We start from the raw sequence: 18799 nt of genomic DNA on the forward strand, positions 1-18799 counted from the left end.
GTTTTGTGATGTTTTCTTTTTTCAAATTTTTGGAGATACTTTTACAAACAGAGGATGCTTGAATGAATATTTATTGGTCCGTTTATTGGTCCATAAGCACCACACCACATACAATAACATCCCTTGCCTATTTCAAACTCATAATTTCTTGCATTTTGCAAATAATCAGCAATAAAGACAATTTGCAGAAAGACTAAATAGAATAAAATGGGTTCGAGTCACATGTATAAACAAATATACGTGTCCATACAAATAATTACAATAAAAAAAATACATAATGACAGCACACATGCTACAATTAGACAGTATTTACAGACAAATGTTTTCAAGAATTTGTCCGTTAGATTAACGCTGCTGCCAGAAATAGTTCACTGTGAAGCTGCGGTGATGCTCAGCATGCATTTGGAGTTGTGAGAAAACACATGCATGGGTTCTGATCTCCGTCTCCAGCTCTGCTGCAGTGCATCCTGGTCTAGTTTATTCAGACTCTGGGAGCATAAACGCAGATCTCGGATGTGATCAGACAGACTGTCCAAACAAACATCAGCCAGAGGTCCTGACACCTGACAGCCTGCCATGAAGAACGAGAGGAACTTCAAAAATTACAGGACACAGCAAGTCACATTCACAACAACAGTGATCATTATCAGTTTGTTAAGATGGCTGGTGGTGACACATACAGCATTTCAAACTTTGCCTCAAACAGCCTTTCCTGTGACATGCAATAATTTCCTGTATAACAAAAATATACTTGAAGTGTCACAAGTGTCAGAAATTTGTCATCACTTAAAGTTCATTTGAAATCTACTTCATGATATGCTATCGCAACATATACAAAAACTTTCCTTTCTTGCATGTAATTCATTCAAAAAATGAATTACATCATATTCATACTTGCAATTTCTCTCATTTTTGATCAGATGCTCAGAAAGCAAGGTCTGAATTGTCAGTAAACCTATTAAAGGGAAAGCACCCTCAAATTCCATTTGAGTTTAAACATCTTTGCTTGAGTTCATCACCGTTTAGGGGTTTGAACCTGCAACCTTTCCCTTGTCAGCCTAAACCAAAACACTGACAGGATACACACAATAAAATGACAAATGCATCAGAGCTGACAAGACGCAGGTGATTAAACCTGACTATGAGTGGATGAAAAGAAAATACCTTGAAGATTGAGATGGGTCAAAGGTCGTTGGGCCTCCATGAGGGCGTTTAGGAGACTTTGAAGGCCGACTGAAGTCACTGAAGGGTTGGCAGACAGGTCCAAAGACACAAGAGAGGGACAAACAGGAAGACACCTAAAAATAACCAAAATATATCTATTATATATACAATAAGCTGCCAACTGAAATAAGCATATAAATGATGCGTTAAGTTTTGTTTTAGCATAGTAAGACGAGCATTGAATGATTCACCTAGCGAGCAAGACGACACTGTGGTCCGTGAGGCCATTTCCAGCCAGGTTTAAGTGCGTGAGTGGACAGTCACTCTGGAACCCAAACATTTAGTCAATATTATTTACCCATAGCAATTGAATGATGTCAAATTTTAAAGCAGAGATTAAACCCTCTGGTGCTCCTCATTTCAGAGTCACACTTGTGATCTTCACGGTCAAAAGTGGCACCTAAAATCTTTATTTGTTCCCCCAGTAAAAGCAATATAACAGGTTTTTGTTCTATAATATTTTGAGATAATTTCATGGTTCTAATTAATATTCATGCAATAAGTATGATCAATTTCTTCCCATTGAAAATAATATATTACTTTTCAATTAATACAGTATTTTATGTTAAAAAAGTGTCAATGCCTTTAAAATCCCATTTTTGAAGCCTGATTAGTACCATCTGGTGGGAGTAACATAAAAAATGCCATGGTTTAGCCCATAGACTCCTACATAGCTCTATATAAAAGGCCTATACATTATCATTGTTTTTAGACATAAATACTTATTTTTATTAAGTTGTTGGTTTAGATATATATTTATAGACATTCTCAAAGACAACTTTTTGTAAAGGTTTAGATTTTTTTTTTGCATGAAATGTTGATTTGAAGCGTCAGTTTTTGGATTATTATTACTACAGTCAAACCTGAAGACAGAGAAAGCATTTTGTTACACAAAACATTAAAATTAAATTTAAAAAATTTAACAAAAATTAACAGGAATGTGTATCAGATCTTAATTCTTTGGTGTCTGATCTGATTTCATTTGAGTGTGTATAATTGTGTGTGTGTCTGTTTGTGTCTATTTTGCCCTCTTGATGTTTTAAAGTCTAACCCCTTCCTTGCTGTCCACTTTTTTACTGCATTGTAGTTGAATTATTGCTTTTATTTTACATATTTGCTGTGTTACAGTCACACCAGTACATTGGTGTGTGTGTGTGTGTGTGTGTGTGAATGTATAAGTGTGTGTGAAGTGACATTCAGCCAAGTATGGTGACCCATACTCGGTATTTATGCTCTGCATTTAACCCATCCAATGTGCACACACACAGCAGTGAACACACACACACCGTGAACACACACCCGGAGGGCTGCGGCGCCCAGGGAGCAGTTGGGGGTTCGGTGCCTTGCTCAAGGGCACCCCAGTCGTGGTATTGAGGGTGGAGAGAGCGCTGGACATTCACTCCCCCCACCTACAATCCCTGCCGGCCCGAGACTCGAACCCGCAACCTTCGGATTACGAGTCCGACTCTCTAACCATTAGGCCACGACTTCACACGTGTGAGTGTATGTGTTGGTTTGCACTCTTGATGTTTTAGAGTTTGTAGGTTGTACACATTCTCTGAATTTTTGTGTTTTTGTTGATTTCCCATTCATTTCCTATGGTCGATCATTTTTGACGGAAGACCACAAGTGTGACTTTTTTTTATGACCACTTAGCCTGCTTGAATCATGCCCTCATTTCTTTTGTGTGTTCACATTCCAAATGCCATAAAAGTCACCAAGTTTCATACTATTCCAATGAAGCTGTGATTTGTAAAAATTCAAAACAGAAATGTTTTCGGTCAGAATTGACCGAAGAGCACCAGTGAGAGTTAAATGGCATCAGGGCTGGAGTTTTATTCCCAAAACCAGCCCACAACCCCATACTAAATATCTTAAGCACGCATTCTTGTTTTTATTATTTGGAAAGGGGAACTGACTGACAGGTAGAAGCAGAGGTTGCATTAAACAAAAAAGTTCAGTTATGTGCTGAAATTTAAAAAACACTGATGGATAATTAATTTTTGTTTCCAAGTTTGAAGAGTCTAAACTGGACTAGAGGGAAGTAAGTGTACTTGTGTCAGGAGTTTAGTGAGGATTTCCATGGCAGGCTGGTCTGATGGACCTCTACAGACTGCAGAGAGCTGAAGGTGCGTGAGACAGTGCATCGGTAATGTCTTCAACACAAGCTCGAAACCAGTGGAGCCCAGTGCATTATGGGAGAGGCACACTGACCGCATATTTCCAGTGCCTGTGAGAGCATAAAATAACAGACAGTACAGAAACAGCATGATTTCATTCGGTTGTCAAACTGAGGTCACTTCAGATTAGATGCATCTGATGGTGCACTTACTGGCCATGGCGTTGGCTAAGAGCAGACGGTGTTGCTGGAGGAATCGTGCAGAGAGGCCACAAGCTTGCAGAGACAGAGTGGAGAGCAGGGGACAGTTGGACAGAAGACTCGCTAATGCCTGCGTCCAGCCATCACCCAGAGGATTCATGCTTAAAATCAACTCCTCTAGACACTACAGAGAGAAAAGCAGGAAATTAATATATATAATCAATGTATGCTATCAAAGTATATTATGCAGTACTCTTTTCATAAGATGATGATCAACAAGTTCTCAGTGATCTGTCAGTATACTTTTCATGATGTGAATTTCACATCTGTTGTTTTAGACTTGACTATTAATGCTTTCCTTGTGAAACCACTGTACCACAAACAGGACAGGAGCAAAACTTCGGACCACATACTGACAAGACAGTCACAATTATCTGATATTCATTCTTCACACATTTATATTAGCTGCAGATCTGAGTGGCCACACCACTGGGTGACTCGTGCATGCTGGGGTGATCATGGCATTAAGGAGATCCAAACTAAGATATGCTTGTTAAAACTCAGCTACATACAGTATCTCACAGAAGTGAGTACACCCCTCACATTTTTGTAAATATTTTATGTTTTCATGTGACAACACTGAAGAAATGACACTTTGCTACAATGTAAAGTAGTGATATCAAAATATCCCATAAATACAATCGGTTATGTCTTAAGTGAACGTAAAGAGTTGAGAAAGAATACAAGGATGTATTGGATCCATGCATTGACAGCAGCCGCTGCCGCCAGTCATTAATGTTAATCAAAGAACAAAAGAAAAGAAAATCCCTCACTGATCTTGACCTCGGTTTATATTTTATTTGCCTGTTTCTGTTGTCTTTTTCGGCGCTGACTACCATAATGGCAACGTGCATCTGTGTATGCGATTTTGGAGAAGCGCTCCAATCCTATTTATCCTTATTTAGGGTATAGACCTATTGTATTTTGATTTGCGGTTTAATAAAAGTTAAACAGAAAAAAGAAAAATAGCACTGCATGGGTTTCTGAATATTTATTTAAACAGAATGTATAATGATGAATAACCACAAACATGAGCTTTAATTAAAATACACAAATTCCTTCACAGCCTATTCATACAGATTTTTTTTAAACAGTGTATCCAGTGTAATTATGTTTAATTAAGCTGAGATATAGCACTATAAATTCTTAATTCATTTGCAACAAAACTATAAATTTGGACACCCTTAGGGGTGTACTAACTTTTGTGGCCAACGGTTTAGACTGTGTGTTACACTGTTATACAAGCTGTACACTCACTACTTTACATTGGAGCAAAGTGTCATTTCATCAGTGTTATCACATTAAAAGATATAATAAAATATTTACAAAAATGTGAGGGGTGTACTCACTTCTGTGAGATACTGTATATATATTTTGGATGCACATTGATATTGAGATTTGCTATAAATGACAGTGTTTTTAAAGATGGTAACAAAGTTAATCTTAATTTAAAAATAGGGGAAAGTGCTTAAACATGAGCTTTTAAATATCTATTATCAACTGATTTTATTAAATAAAAATAAAAACTTCAATAAGAAATACTCTAATAATGGCCAATAGCTGATATGAACACTTCTGTAACGTCTGTCCGTAATAGATGATCTTATATTACTGGATGAATGAAAGTGCACTTGCCGGGAAAGCAGCTTGACTCTTTGTTTCAAACGTGTCTGATGCTTTTTTGAGGCCCTCTCCAGTGATCTGATTGGCTGATATGTCTAAAATCCTCAGTTTGGGCATAGTGGCCGCCGCAGACATCAGTTCTGGAAGGAGGTCGTTGTTCAGACGGTTGGCAGAGATGCGCAGCTCCGTGAGGCTGGCCTGCAGCTTGAGCGCTCGGAGGAGAGGAGTCAGAGACGCTGGAGGCAAACTGAGTCCACAGACGTTCACACAGGAGCTGCTGTCCTGCACCTCACACAGCCGAGACACACGCCGGTTCTCCTCTGAAACACACATGGTATGAAACAAGCATGTTTTGTGATAAAGATCCCAGACAAGAAAGACAACACTCACCCACTCCCAGACTCTGACAGGCTTTCCTGTAGCGCTCAGGGAGAGGAGGAAGATCCCATGAACACACCTCAGCAAGAACCTGCAATAGGAAGATGGAGTGCAATGGAAAACAACTTAAACTTTCACCCTGTTCACCACACAAGGATACTGTATGGCTTCAGATGACTACCATAATATAGCATTTTCAGACTACTTTAATGGATTTTTTTTATTTTTGGAGCATGACACACTTTTGTTTAAAGGTTAAAAAAAAGCAACCTGAGCTATATTATTAATAACACGGAACAATTCAAATAAATAAAATAAGAGAACCAGAAATTTCACACTTCAAACACCTCCAATAATATTTATAGTATATTACTGTTTTGAGTCATGTGTTTTTAATATGATGGTGCAGTTGCACTGATGCCATACTAAACCACACGTTATTATGATTAATATTATCTTTTGGTTTGTATGTCAAGTTTCAAATTATTGAAATGATAAAGAAAACTAGTATGGTCTAAAGACTAGACCATACAATTATGATTTTGGTAATACCACTCAACTAAAAAAATATTTATATAGTTTTACTGTGACATAGACTTCCAAAAATAAATAAATAATAATAAAAAATTAAAAAAAATGAAAGAGAAACTAATTAGCAATGGGAAATCTATTAATTTTATTATTATATTATACTGTATTGTATTATATTATACACAAAACTATTATATATTAGTCATTTCTTGTTGGTAAGAAAATATGTAATTATTATTATTTTGCTGGCAACTCTTTAGTACCCACAGTATGTTTGTTTTGCTACAATCCCTCTGTAAATGACTATAATCTTGGTTTTCATTCTTTAGTTAAAAAAAAAAAAGTAAAAATTGTGCATAATTAGCTTTTCATCAAGTTCTTAAAACAATAGAAAAATACATAGACGTTCTCCCATGACCTCTGACCTCTTCATTGGTGTGCAGCACAGCCAGCAGTGGATCGGTGGGTAGGAGCAGAGCGCCCTCTTTCTGTAGGGTTAGACGTGGCAGTAATCCACACGTCTGATAGTAACGCTGAGCGGCCTGATCACACAACCACGCCACCGTACAGGAGTCTGCCTCACTGCACAACACAACATATAACATCGACACTTACACACACTCATAACCACCAAACACCATCTGACACACACAAAAGCAGCATCAGACCTGTGTGGAACGGGAATCAAGAAGACATTGTCCTGAACTCTGACCCTCATCCTGATCGGTGCAAGAACATGGGATGTTCGGTTCTGGAATGATGCGGGTGGCTTTAAAAAACAATCATTCTTTAATAATGGTAATCAAAAACACATTCATTAATTATAGCAGTCTATGGGTCTGATATTCAAAGCTAAAAACTTGGTATGTTAACTCATACCCCCGGTTTCACAGACAAGGTTTAAACTAGTCCCAGACTAAAATGCATGTTTGAGCTGGCTCAACTGAAAATATCTTGCTCTGACATATCTTAAAACAGGTCAGCGTCATTGTCCTGTGTCAATATGAACGCCTTAATGTTTTCTTCCAAGGCATTTTTGTAAAAGTTGCTTAAATATCTTAATTTAACTAAGGCCTAGTCCTGGTTTTGTGAAACCAGGCCTAAATGTATCAAACACAATAAGTAGTATTATGCAGAAATAGAAATATTAGATGTTACTTCCTTTTTGACTCATTTGTTTAGTAACTGCCAAGAAGTGAATAGTGTTAAAAATGCAGGATAACAGCAATTATTTCCAAAACGGTAACTGAATACCACTCGATAAAATAAACATACAAAGTAATGAGATTATGTAATAACATATTTCAAAACTGTTTCACACTGCATACAAATTCACATATTATTTAAAAAAAAATAGCAAGCACTAGCATGCCTTTCCAAACACAGCATAGTTTGATCTGCATTACCATTGACTGATGGGTAGGAGGTGCAGGGTCATGGATGGGCTCAGATTCTTGGGTCATGATGGGACTCTGTGACCTGCTGACCTCCCTCCTGCCTAGATTCAGCATCCCGGGCATTTGATTCATCTTCACCTGCCGAGACTTATTATTAGTGCCCGTCTTCAGAGACTGACCCCTACTGGAGGACCTCTGAACTGCTATGAGAAATAGTGAGACACATCAAACTAATTAACAATTGGCAATTAAACAGTTTAGCAGCAATAATAGCTGTATATTAATTATATTATATTATTAATATCATACTGTGACATTACCATATGCATCATAATATAAGAAACTATTAATTATTATTAAAGAAGCTCAACATTTTTTTAAATATTAATTGTTAAACATTAGAAGATTTAACTTACCATTATTAATTAAAATTGTATCATATTAATCAGAAATTAATAATGAATGTTTAAGGAAATGTAGGTACTTGTGTTGTTTTACTTTATCATAAAAAAGTAAAGAAGCTCAGAAATTAAAAGATTTTTTTTTTTATAAATTTAGGATTTAATTAACCATTATTAAATAAAACAAACAAGAATAGAACAATGACTAAAAGTGTAGCATTCTACTTAATGAATAAAATGAACTATTGTGCTTGCATTATTGTGTATTCTTCATAATCATCTTGAATCTAATGAGTGAATATGATTGTGGCGTATGTCACACACCTCTAGGTGGCGCTTCAGCAGATACAGAGAAATGATTCTGATTTCTGGAAGTTGTTTCGCGTGGGATGTTGTGCTCAGAAACTCTCCGTTTCTTCTTAGGCTGCACATCACTCAGGTCATCCTCCAGCCAATCATCTGCCAGATACTGGTCCTCTGGTACCAGCGCTGCTCTGCTATTGGCCGAGACTGCTGGCATGCTGGTAAAGGCTGGCTCTGATAGGCTCTGAGAGAAGAGGCGGGATTTGGCGCTGCCCAGGTTCTGCATGGCCTTCTGATACTCCAGTCTGCCTGATTCTGACTGTGGGGGCAACACGGCCTCTCTGAACTCAGATACAGAAGGCACATCCTGACTGGGTGGGAATTCCTGCAAGAACTGGACAGCTGGGGAACGCGGTCTTGACCGAACGGGACGAAGAGGACTGAGCGAGCAATCATAGTCAGAATTATCTGAAGAACTGTTCTTGTTCTGAAGCAAAAACAACAAATACAATTAACTAAATGAATTCTTGCTTAAAATTAGAAAAATTTACTGAACAATTGTTTCAGAAAAAGCAACTTTACCCCATACAAAACATCTGCTTCCATCCCTCGTGGCCGGCAGGCTGGGCCTGAGGTGACCCGGCGTCCGGGAGCCGAGTTTTTTGGAGTTGGGGCGGTTGGAGCGGGACGAGGAGTGACCTGCTGGGGTGACGGCGGTGACTCCTGCAGCAGTGGTTCTGAATACTCAGCATCAAACAACTGACTGTCCTGAAGCACCTTCTGCTGCCGTGGAAGTGCTGATACAACTGAGACTACAGGAGAAGAGGACAATAACTTTCAAGTACTGAGATTTCTTTTTGAAGTACTAAAACTTTCTCAAGAAAATCAATTGTTCTTGATTTGGGTTAGTAAATAAGCCAAACTGGAGATTATCAGCATCAACCCAACATGTGATAGCTCCCACTTGTGATAAGTAATGCACATTTTCTTTTTTTCTTTTTTTTTTTTTTTTTTGAGTAATTCTGAGTAATTCATGTTCAAAATAAGAGTTTAATTAATTAGTAATTTTGTGAATGTCTCATGCGTCATCATTAACATGCAAAAATGTATATAATAAGCAATACATTGTCTGTCAGCCATTTAAAAAAAAAACATTGCAAAATAAATCCGTAATGTTCATCTCCTCACCGTCTCCTGACAGAGCTCTCTTGATGAGTTTTTCAGTCTCCAAACACTCTTGCTTTGTCTCTTGGTCTAGCTGTCGGCTGTAAGTCTTAAACCACTGACGCAGGGTGTCCAGAGGAGCGAGTCCCTGTAAATAAATGTGTACATATAAGAATATTGTGCATAGAATCAGCGATTTGTTTTTAAATAAAATAAAAAAAGAGATTCAAAACTGTTTTGTTCATGAAAGGAGGCGTGTTTATGATAATGCTAGTGTAAGTAATCTTGTATATGCCTGCTAAGGCTGCTCAAATGCACAAAACCATTTATTTAATCAAAAATACAGTAATATTGTTTTTTATGTTTTAAAACATATTTTATTCCTGTGATGGCAAAACTGAATTTTTAGCATCATTACTCTAGTCTTCAGTGTCACATGATCCTTCACAAATTATTCTAATATCATTCAAGCAATATTTCTTCTGTTTTTCCTGCTTAATAATTTTTTTTTTGAAAAATAAATCAATGTCTCTCCTTTAACACGTCTATTCTGAATAAAAGTATTAATTTCTTTAAATAAATTAAGTTAAATTACAAAATGTTTATATATGAACCATATGTAATTAAACATACCAATTCACATCTATGTGTATTGGTTAATAGCTAAGTGTAGCGTGTGTTTGGCTGACCTTGCTGTTGCGAACAGTGACTGACGCTCCTCTCCGTACCAGCAGTCGTGCGACATGGAAGTGGCCGCAGTTTAGTGTGTCATGAAGGGGTGTGACACCCTCACAGTCTCGACCCCCGGGGTCATTTATATTCGCTCCCCGGTCCAGCAGTAAAGCTACAATCTCTGAAATAAACAGATTTCAGTCTCTCTGATAAACTCTCTATATCTATATTATCTAATGTCCATATTAAACTCGCAGTCTGCAGTACCTTGATGGCCGTAGTTACAGGCTTCATGCAGAGCAGTCCACCCGCAGTAATCCCTCATGTTAACCGGGTGACCCTATCAGAGAACAACACACACACACACATCAAATACTTTCTCAAAAAGGGCAAAAGCAGAAATCTTTTAAAACCATCTCACTCTTAAAAAGTGAAGTACCATGAGCAAAACCCACCTGGTCAAGCAGGTACTGAACCTGCTTTAGGTTTCCCTCTATACAGGCCCTGTGCAGAACCGTCTCGCCCTTCTCATTCCGTCGGTTCCACTGCGCAAACAACACCGAACAAACAAGATCAGATGAGGATATAACGCAACATAAACCACAGTCTCTGAGATCTCACCCTCTGCGTCTTCCTCTTGCCCGTCACCATCTTATCATAACCCTCCAGATCCTCATCTGCACAAACAGATCATTCACTCGCTCAGACATAAACGAACATCCTGATAACATGCAACAATAAACATCTTTATTTCATCAAAACAAACTGGACCATGCCATTATTTTTCATCATAAAAAACACATTGCATAATTTCTTAATTGAACATGTAACTTATAAAATGTATTTTATTAATTGAAATAGAAATTATTACATGAAAAAACTAAACTTAAAATCCCAAACAAAAATTTTAAAAATGGCCTTGGCAACTAACTGAAATAAAACTTCAAAGTTTGTTGAAATAATAATTATAAATTGGATAAAAATGAAATAAAATGAATTAAAGCTAAATAAAAATATTAATAAAAAATAAAAGCACCTAACAAAATGACTAAAACTTAAATTTAAATTAAAACTGAAAATTTAAAAGCAAAAGTTTCATTCAAAATTTTAATAAATACAAATAAATATATAAACAATACTAACATAGCATTGGTACCACTACAGTACTTTATGCAACTTATATGCATTGCATTAGACCTTTTTAAAAGCATTAAAGCACTCTAAACTCGTGTGTGTGTGTGTGTGTGTGTGTGTGTTACCAGAGTCTGAGTACTGGATGTCACTGTCCTCCAGTGGTTCACTGTTCTCCACCTCCTCTTCCTCATCCTCCTCTTCACTGTCCTCCAGTCTCAGTCCATCGCGCTCACACAGCTCCATCAGCCGCGCTTCAGTGTCGTCAAGCTGTGAGCAGCCGCAGCGCCGCTGGGCCTGTAGCCACGCTCTCAAAACACGCCTCTGAAATCACAAACAGCAACTACATAATCCGTCTTCATTTCACAAATACTCTCTTATTCAAAGTGACATTCAGACTTAGATTGTAGGTTCAATAATTGAGTCAAGTGTCTTCCTCAAGGGTACCATGGTTTTAATTCATGAACCCCCTCTAAGGTTTGAACTCACAATTTTGGCTTAACAGGCCAGAGTATTCTGTTCATCTCTGATTTATTCATGTAATGGACTGCTGTTACTGGACATGCACTGCATCTAAATTTTAAATCATAGATTTAAATCAAATTCTGCACTGTGTACAACTCACTGTCATAAATGTCTAAGTAGTGCTGTCAAGCGATTAATCACATACAAAATAAAGTTTTGAATACTGTGTATGTTTATTATGTATATAGAAATACACACACATGCATGTATATGGTTAGGAAAAATATGCTATGTTTATATATTAAATATAATATAAAATATATGAATATAAATATATAAACATGCAAATATTTTCAAAATATATACTGTGTGTGCATTTATATATACATAATGAATATGCACAGTACACACACATATATTATGTAAAGAAAAACTTTAATTTTGATGCGATTAATCATTTGACAGCACTAAAATTAAGCAGATTAAACTAGCGTGAGCATAATTTTAACCAACCTGTAGTTTGTTTAGTCCTGATCTCTCAGCACAGCTCAGAGCAGCATTGAAACTGTGATCGAGCGTCTCCATAGGCTGTCCGATCTCCTCCTCACAAACCGCTATATTCAACCACGTCTCACACTCCTGAACAAGATAATGAGTGAAAAATGAGGAAGTTTGTGCAGTGTCACTCAGCTCTGAAGATGATGAACAACAGATTTGACACATAAACTGAGTAGTAGGAGGTGTTTCTCATCTCTGGCTATGTTACCTCTTTAGGGTTGCCCTCTCTCAGCTTTAGTTCTTGTCTGTAATGTTCCACGGCCCTGTGATGTTGTCGCAAATCTGTGTATGTGGCCGCCAACGACACGTAAATAACGGCTAACTCACGAGCAGGCTTCCCTAAAGCCTCCGCACACGCCAGCTGATACACAAACACATGAGCTAAGAACTTTCAATTACGCTCACACAGAAATATACTAAAAATCAAATAAGAAAATAAAAAAGCTAAAACTAAAGCAAATATAAAAAAAAAATTAAATGAAATAACTGCAATATATTAAACTGGTTTTGGGTGCACTGTACATCTTACTTGTGTTTGATACGCTTCCAGAGCCTTGTTATAGCAGCCCACTTTACAGTATAGATCTCCCAGCTGCTCTGACAGATCCATGGCCTCATGGGAAAACTTATCAGTCACTTCTGTCGCCATCTGCTCCAGCTGACAGCCCCGGATTGCTGCATCAGACACACATTCAGTCAAACACCATGTCAGTGCCTGCTAATACTGTTATTAGAAGCCACAGAGCTTTGATTTAGCGTTTTCTAACTGAAAATCTCCATTATGAGATCAGCATTCAGCCTTAAGCCGTGCTGCTTTACGAGATAAACCGTTGTCGGATCTCCTGATCTGTCAAACTCCCTCACAGATGTTCTTAATCTCACAGTGTTTGAAGTCTCTCTTGACGGCCTCGCGATCAGAAGGCTGCTGGGAGCCCAGACAGAAGGCTTTCTTCAGAGAACGCCGCGCCGCCACAAAGTCCCCAAGATGAAGCAATATCTGAACAGATATACACCAAAAAATCAATACACCTATCAAAAATCATTAAAGGAGACAGGAAACAACAGGTAAAGACCAGCACATGATGATGATATTGGAGAGTATCACCTTGCCGATACTATGGAAGCACTCGCTTTCACTGAACTTGTCCTTCATTTTGCGGGCGCACTCCTTCGACTGCTCGAAACAGCGCATGGCGCGCGAGTGCTGCCCGTTGCAGAAGTGAATGCTGCCCAGGTTGAAGTTGGCACGATACAGATCTTCTAGAAGGTTGTTTTTCCTGAAGAAAAAGAGGTCAGATATCCACAAAATGGTTTAGTACCAACATAAGCACAATGAAGTCTTTCATATTAGTGAATTAATTCTACAATGAAATTTTGATCTTTTATTTATAGTGTTGAAACTCAAATAATAAAAACAAATATTGTTTTGTTATAAAACATTCTTAACCTACAAAAAAAGTCGCCCTAATGAGGTTAAATGTAAATATATTTACATTTTATAATTATATAAAGTTTATATAAATTATTTAGTCATATACACAAATTATTTTCAATTTGTTCATTCGCTGGTTTAAAACTTATCTTCTTTTTAACAATGATCAATTTTGGAAACAGTTCTGGCTGCTTTATATTTTTGTGGAAACCATGCTACATTTTTTGTCTAGTTTTTTTTTCAATAAAAAATAACAGCATTTATTTATAATATAATTTTTTTTTGTAACATTATAAATGTCTTTACTGTCACTTTTGATCAATTTTAATTTAACCCATGCTTCCTGAATAAAAGTATAATTTTTTTTTATCTTATCCTGAATTTTTGAACGATAGTTTATCACGATTTGCACAAAAATATTAAGCAGCACAACTGTTTTCAACATTGATAATAAGAAGAAATGTTTCTTAAGCGGCAAATCAGCATATTAGACTGATTTCTGAAGGATCATGTGACACTGAAAACTGGAGTAATGATGCTGAAAATACAGCTTTGCATCACAGGAATAAATGACATTTTACAGTATATTAAAATAGAAAACAGTTCTTTTAAATTGTAATAATCAATGTTTTTACTATATGTTTGATCAAAGTAGTGCTGTCAAATGATTAATCGCGTTTAATCACATGCAAAATAAAAGTATTTGTTTACATAATAGATGTGTGCGTGTAATGTGTATATTTATTACGTATATATAGACAGACACATGCATATATATATATTTTTAAGAAAATTGTTATGTTTATATATTAAATATATTTATATATAAATTAAATTATATGAATATAAATATATACATGTAAATACATGTAGATATCTTCTAAATATATACTGCATTTGTGTGTATTTATATATACATAATAGTGCTGTCAAATGATTAATCGCATCAAAAATAAGCTTTTGTTTACATTATATATGTATGCGTACTGTGTATATTTATTATGTATAGAAAAATACAAACACATTTATTTATTTATACATTTATATATTCTTATATTTTATATTATTTAGAAAAATATTTTATTTATAAACATTACATATTTTTCTTAAATATATACATGCATGTGTTTGTATTTATATATATACACAGTACACACAGATATATTATGTAAACAAAACTTTTATTATGGATGTGATTAATCGCAATTAATCGTTTGACAGCACTAATACATAATAAAAATGCACAATGCACAAACACATTATGTAAACAAAAACTTTTATTTTGGATGCGATTAATCGTTTAACAGCGTTTAATAAGAGACTTTTGACCACTGGCAAACACAGCATTTTCACTTGTTTATTAAAAAAAAAAAAAAAAAAAAAAGTATCTTACTCTGCGATGTAGATGCTCTGTCGTATGAAATCACTGCAGCGCTGCGGTTCCTTCATCCCATCATACACACAGCCCAGATTCAGCAGGAGACGGGCTTTCATCTCACTCAGCTCTCGTGACGATACGGTACCTGCACAAACAGATACACTGTATACAATATCTCCTTTTTTAGCAAGCATAGTACACATACTACATACTACTAGTAGTGACCAGGTTAACCGTGTAATTTTATATGTATAAATTCATTCTTTAACCTTCCAGGCGCTCATCCACAATGGCCAAACTCTTCTTGAATGCATCTTTCGCATGCCTCAAGCTGTCCTGTGAATTGTCCGAATCAAAAAGGAAGAGGTATGTGCGTCCAATAGTGGCCTGAGCCCTCTGCTCCTCTGCTGCATCATGGACGGAGCGAGCCAGATTCAGATGAAGCCTCTGGTGCTGAGAGAGAAACTCCATGTGAGAATGACTGACTTCATGCAATCACTCCATTTCTAACTAACATGTACTTGCAAACCTTCAGAGCCGCTTCGATGTCCCCCAGTTCTGCATAACATTCTCCAATCTTCCTATTGGCCACAGCAGAGCCAATCACATCATGCAGAATCTCAGACAGCTCCAATTCCTGCCGATGCTCTTCAATAGCAGCGCGATAGTCACCTAGAAGACACAAGAGCAGGCTGATTAACTCATACTACATTCATTCAGCTGACATCTGTCACAATAATGGTGATAGTTCACAAGGTGACACGTCTACGGGTTGAACTTGCAGCCTTCAGGATAAGACACCAGAATTTTAGTTATTAAGCCACTTTTATTATTAAGTCTACTACGGGCTTCACTCTCCGTTTTACCTGTTTTAGCGTAAACCTCCCCGAGCTGATTGCACAAACTGGCTTCTTCTTTCAGGTTATTGCTGCTCTGAGCTTTACTCTTGGCCTTCTGTAGTACTGCGAACACATGAAGAAAGAAATGCAACATATACACATATTATATACATACATTTTGAATTATATACGTATGCATAATTAAACTAAATCACAGTTGTTTAAATAAACACATTAACAAATAGAAAATATACACAATATATTGAAAATAAATTCACTGTAATATGCAATATAATAATTATACATCAATAATAATATAATTTATATTTTTAAAAGGGTGTATATTTTTAATTTAGCCTACTGTAATTTATCATTTACTGCAAATGTGTTTATTTGGTACTCATTTAGTACAACTATTATTTAGTATGTAGTACGTAGTATTATGTAGTATTATAGTATAATGTAGTATTTTAGTATATTATACTAAACTGTTAAAATAAATACATATTAAATAACATATTAGAATGATATAATTATATTTTGTGATAAACAGGAAAGTGGGTTCAAGCACCAGCAGAAGGCAGTGTAAAGCCCTCCTTGTGTGAAGACCGAAGAGTGTAAAGACCATCGACTCTACCGGACAGGGACACCGGCAAAGGACATAAGTATCGATTTTTAATTATCCTCATTCCTACTACTTGTTTCACTTCTGTTTTAGTTTATATAACCTATTCTTACTATGTGTTTCCAGATCAATACTATCTACTACTCACAAACCACGCATCACACACTGTAGACAGCGCAATCCTATCAACCTGCGCATTAATACATTACTTTCTTGTTATATTGGTCTCTGGAATTGTCAGTCTGCTGTCAACAAAGCTGATTTCATTACTTCCATTACCAGTCATTCAAGGTTAAACCTCATGGCCCTGACAGAGACCTGGATCAAACCAGAAGACAATAATTTCTCCTTTTCCCACACACCCCCCTTTGACTGGAAGAGGTGGAGGTCTGCTCTGTCCATCTCTGAGTATCAACAGCTCCTTTGAATCACATTCGGTTACTATTACCTACCCTCTAAAAATCCATTTTGTAGTAGTTTATCGTCCTCCAGAATCACTAAGTAACTTTGTGGAAGAATTAGATTTATTGCTCTCAACCTTTCCCGAGGATGGTACTCCCATAATCTTACTTGGAGACTTCAACATCCACCTAGATAAACCTCAGGCTGCAGACTTCCACACTCTGCTTGCCTCTTTTGATCTCAAGAAAGTGCTAACTACGGCTACTCACAAATCAGGCAACCAACTGGACCTTATTTACACACGACACTACTCCACTGATCATGTGCTGGTTACTCAACTGCACACCTCGGATCACTTCCTCCTCACTCTTAACCTCAACATGGTTCCTGACACATCACATACCCCTCCACATGTCACTTTTCGACGTAACTTACGTTCACTCTCACCCTCCCGGCTATCTGCTAGGGTTTCATCTTCGCTTCCTTCCCCTAAACAGTTATCATCTCTTGATGCAAACAGTGCTACTGATACTTTCTGTTCCACTCTGACGTCTTGTTTAGATACTTTCTGCCCCTTATCTTCCAAGCCAGCCCGTACCACCCCTTCTGATGGCTATCTGATGTTCTCCAAAAACATTGTTCTAAACTCAGGGCTGCAGAAAGGGTATGGCGCAAATCACAAAATCCTACTGACCTTAAATTATATCGATCACTCATCTCTGACTTCTCTGCTAATGTTTCCACTACTAAAAAAAACATACTATCAAGACAAAATTAATAATTCGCCTAACTCTCGCATGCATTTTCCTCCCTCCTTTGTCCTCCTCCTCCCCCTCCATCATCTCTAACAGCTGACGACTTTGCCACATTCTTCATTAATAAAATTACAAACCTCACTGTACAATTTTCCACACCACAATCTATCAAACACATCTTACCAGCAAACTCTCCACTCTCTGAGGCAGAAGTCTTTAAACTCATATATATATATATATATATATATATATATATATATATATATATATATATATATATATATATATATATATATATATATATGTGTGTGTATTTTTAAAACTGTGTATTTTATTGTAACCCAAACCCACACTATCCACATATATTTATTTGTATGATTTTTGTTTGTTTATATATATATACTGTATATGACATATGTAAACAAACAAAAATCATACAAATAAATATATGTGGATGGTGTGGGTTACAATAAAATACACATTTTTAATCAGTAGTGAACAATAAATCAAAGTCGATGGCCAAAACTAATATTATTTACGGATTTATGGAAAATAACTTACGCTTGATCTCTTTTGTAGACGTCATCCTGTGCACTTAGCAGGTTCTCTGCAGCCGATTACTGCAAACTCACGCGCATCTAATGAATAACAAACACTACCAGCTGTACAACTATAAAACACGTCCTCATCGATCGGCTTTAAAGCTGATCAATGCTTATGATCGTCTATATTCATTGATGTGTTGATTCTTTCAAAGCGGCGCGCCAAAGTTCACGATACGGAAAAATCGAGAGACGCTGATTGGCTAAGGGTAGTTGACGTCAGGAAGCTCCCACAATGCTCTTCGTGAAAATGTCCATATCGAGCGGCCATCTTGATGAGGGCGATTAAGTTCTGTTTTTTACAGTGAAATGTTTATTTAAAAGCCGGTGATGTACACCTATAAGGTTAGATAAATGTGTTTATTTAATTTATTCTAATGACCAGTAGTCTCAATGATATTTATTGACTCTCATTAATGTTATAAAATGCTTAAATCAAGTTTATTTGAGAGTAACAGGTGTTACTATCAAGCGTTGATAATCATGTACTTCATCTCCTTTTTTCCTGAAAGTGTATTTACAGAGCCTGTGATAATGAA

At 36.6% G+C, this 18799-nt stretch overlaps 1 protein-coding gene across 2 annotated transcripts; it reads right to left on the reverse strand.

The window, feature by feature from the left end:
• Positions 1–55: 55 nt before the first annotated feature.
• Positions 56–18465, reverse strand: LOC306886102 (tonsoku-like protein). Of its 2 annotated transcripts, none has more exons than XM_079442984.1 (28): positions 18220–18465; positions 15904–15999; positions 15567–15709; positions 15307–15490; positions 15053–15182; positions 13333–13504; positions 13110–13224; positions 12757–12902; positions 12436–12588; positions 12183–12308; positions 11333–11528; positions 10695–10750; positions 10529–10618; positions 10341–10413; positions 10091–10254; positions 9426–9549; positions 8820–9049; positions 8259–8724; positions 7543–7736; positions 6805–6905; positions 6562–6718; positions 5618–5696; positions 5240–5547; positions 3557–3728; positions 3279–3454; positions 1416–1489; positions 1165–1298; positions 56–571 (listed from the first exon to the last, which is right to left on the reverse strand). In XM_079442984.1, exons 1-28 carry the CDS (start codon positions 18242–18244, stop codon positions 369–371), a joined length of 4287 nt encoding a protein of 1428 aa, XP_079299110.1. In that variant the 5' UTR covers positions 18245–18465; the 3' UTR covers positions 56–368. The 2 variants fall into 2 exon arrangements, with proteins under 2 accessions (XP_079299110.1, XP_079299111.1); XM_079442985.1 differs by having other exon boundaries at positions 57–571; positions 7543–7733; positions 18220–18311.
• Positions 18466–18799: the final 334 nt, after the last annotated feature.

The sequence above is a fragment of the Barbus barbus genome (assembly GCF_936440315.1).
Source record: "Barbus barbus genome assembly, chromosome: 20".
Classification (NCBI taxonomy): domain Eukaryota; kingdom Metazoa; phylum Chordata; class Actinopteri; order Cypriniformes; family Cyprinidae; genus Barbus; species Barbus barbus.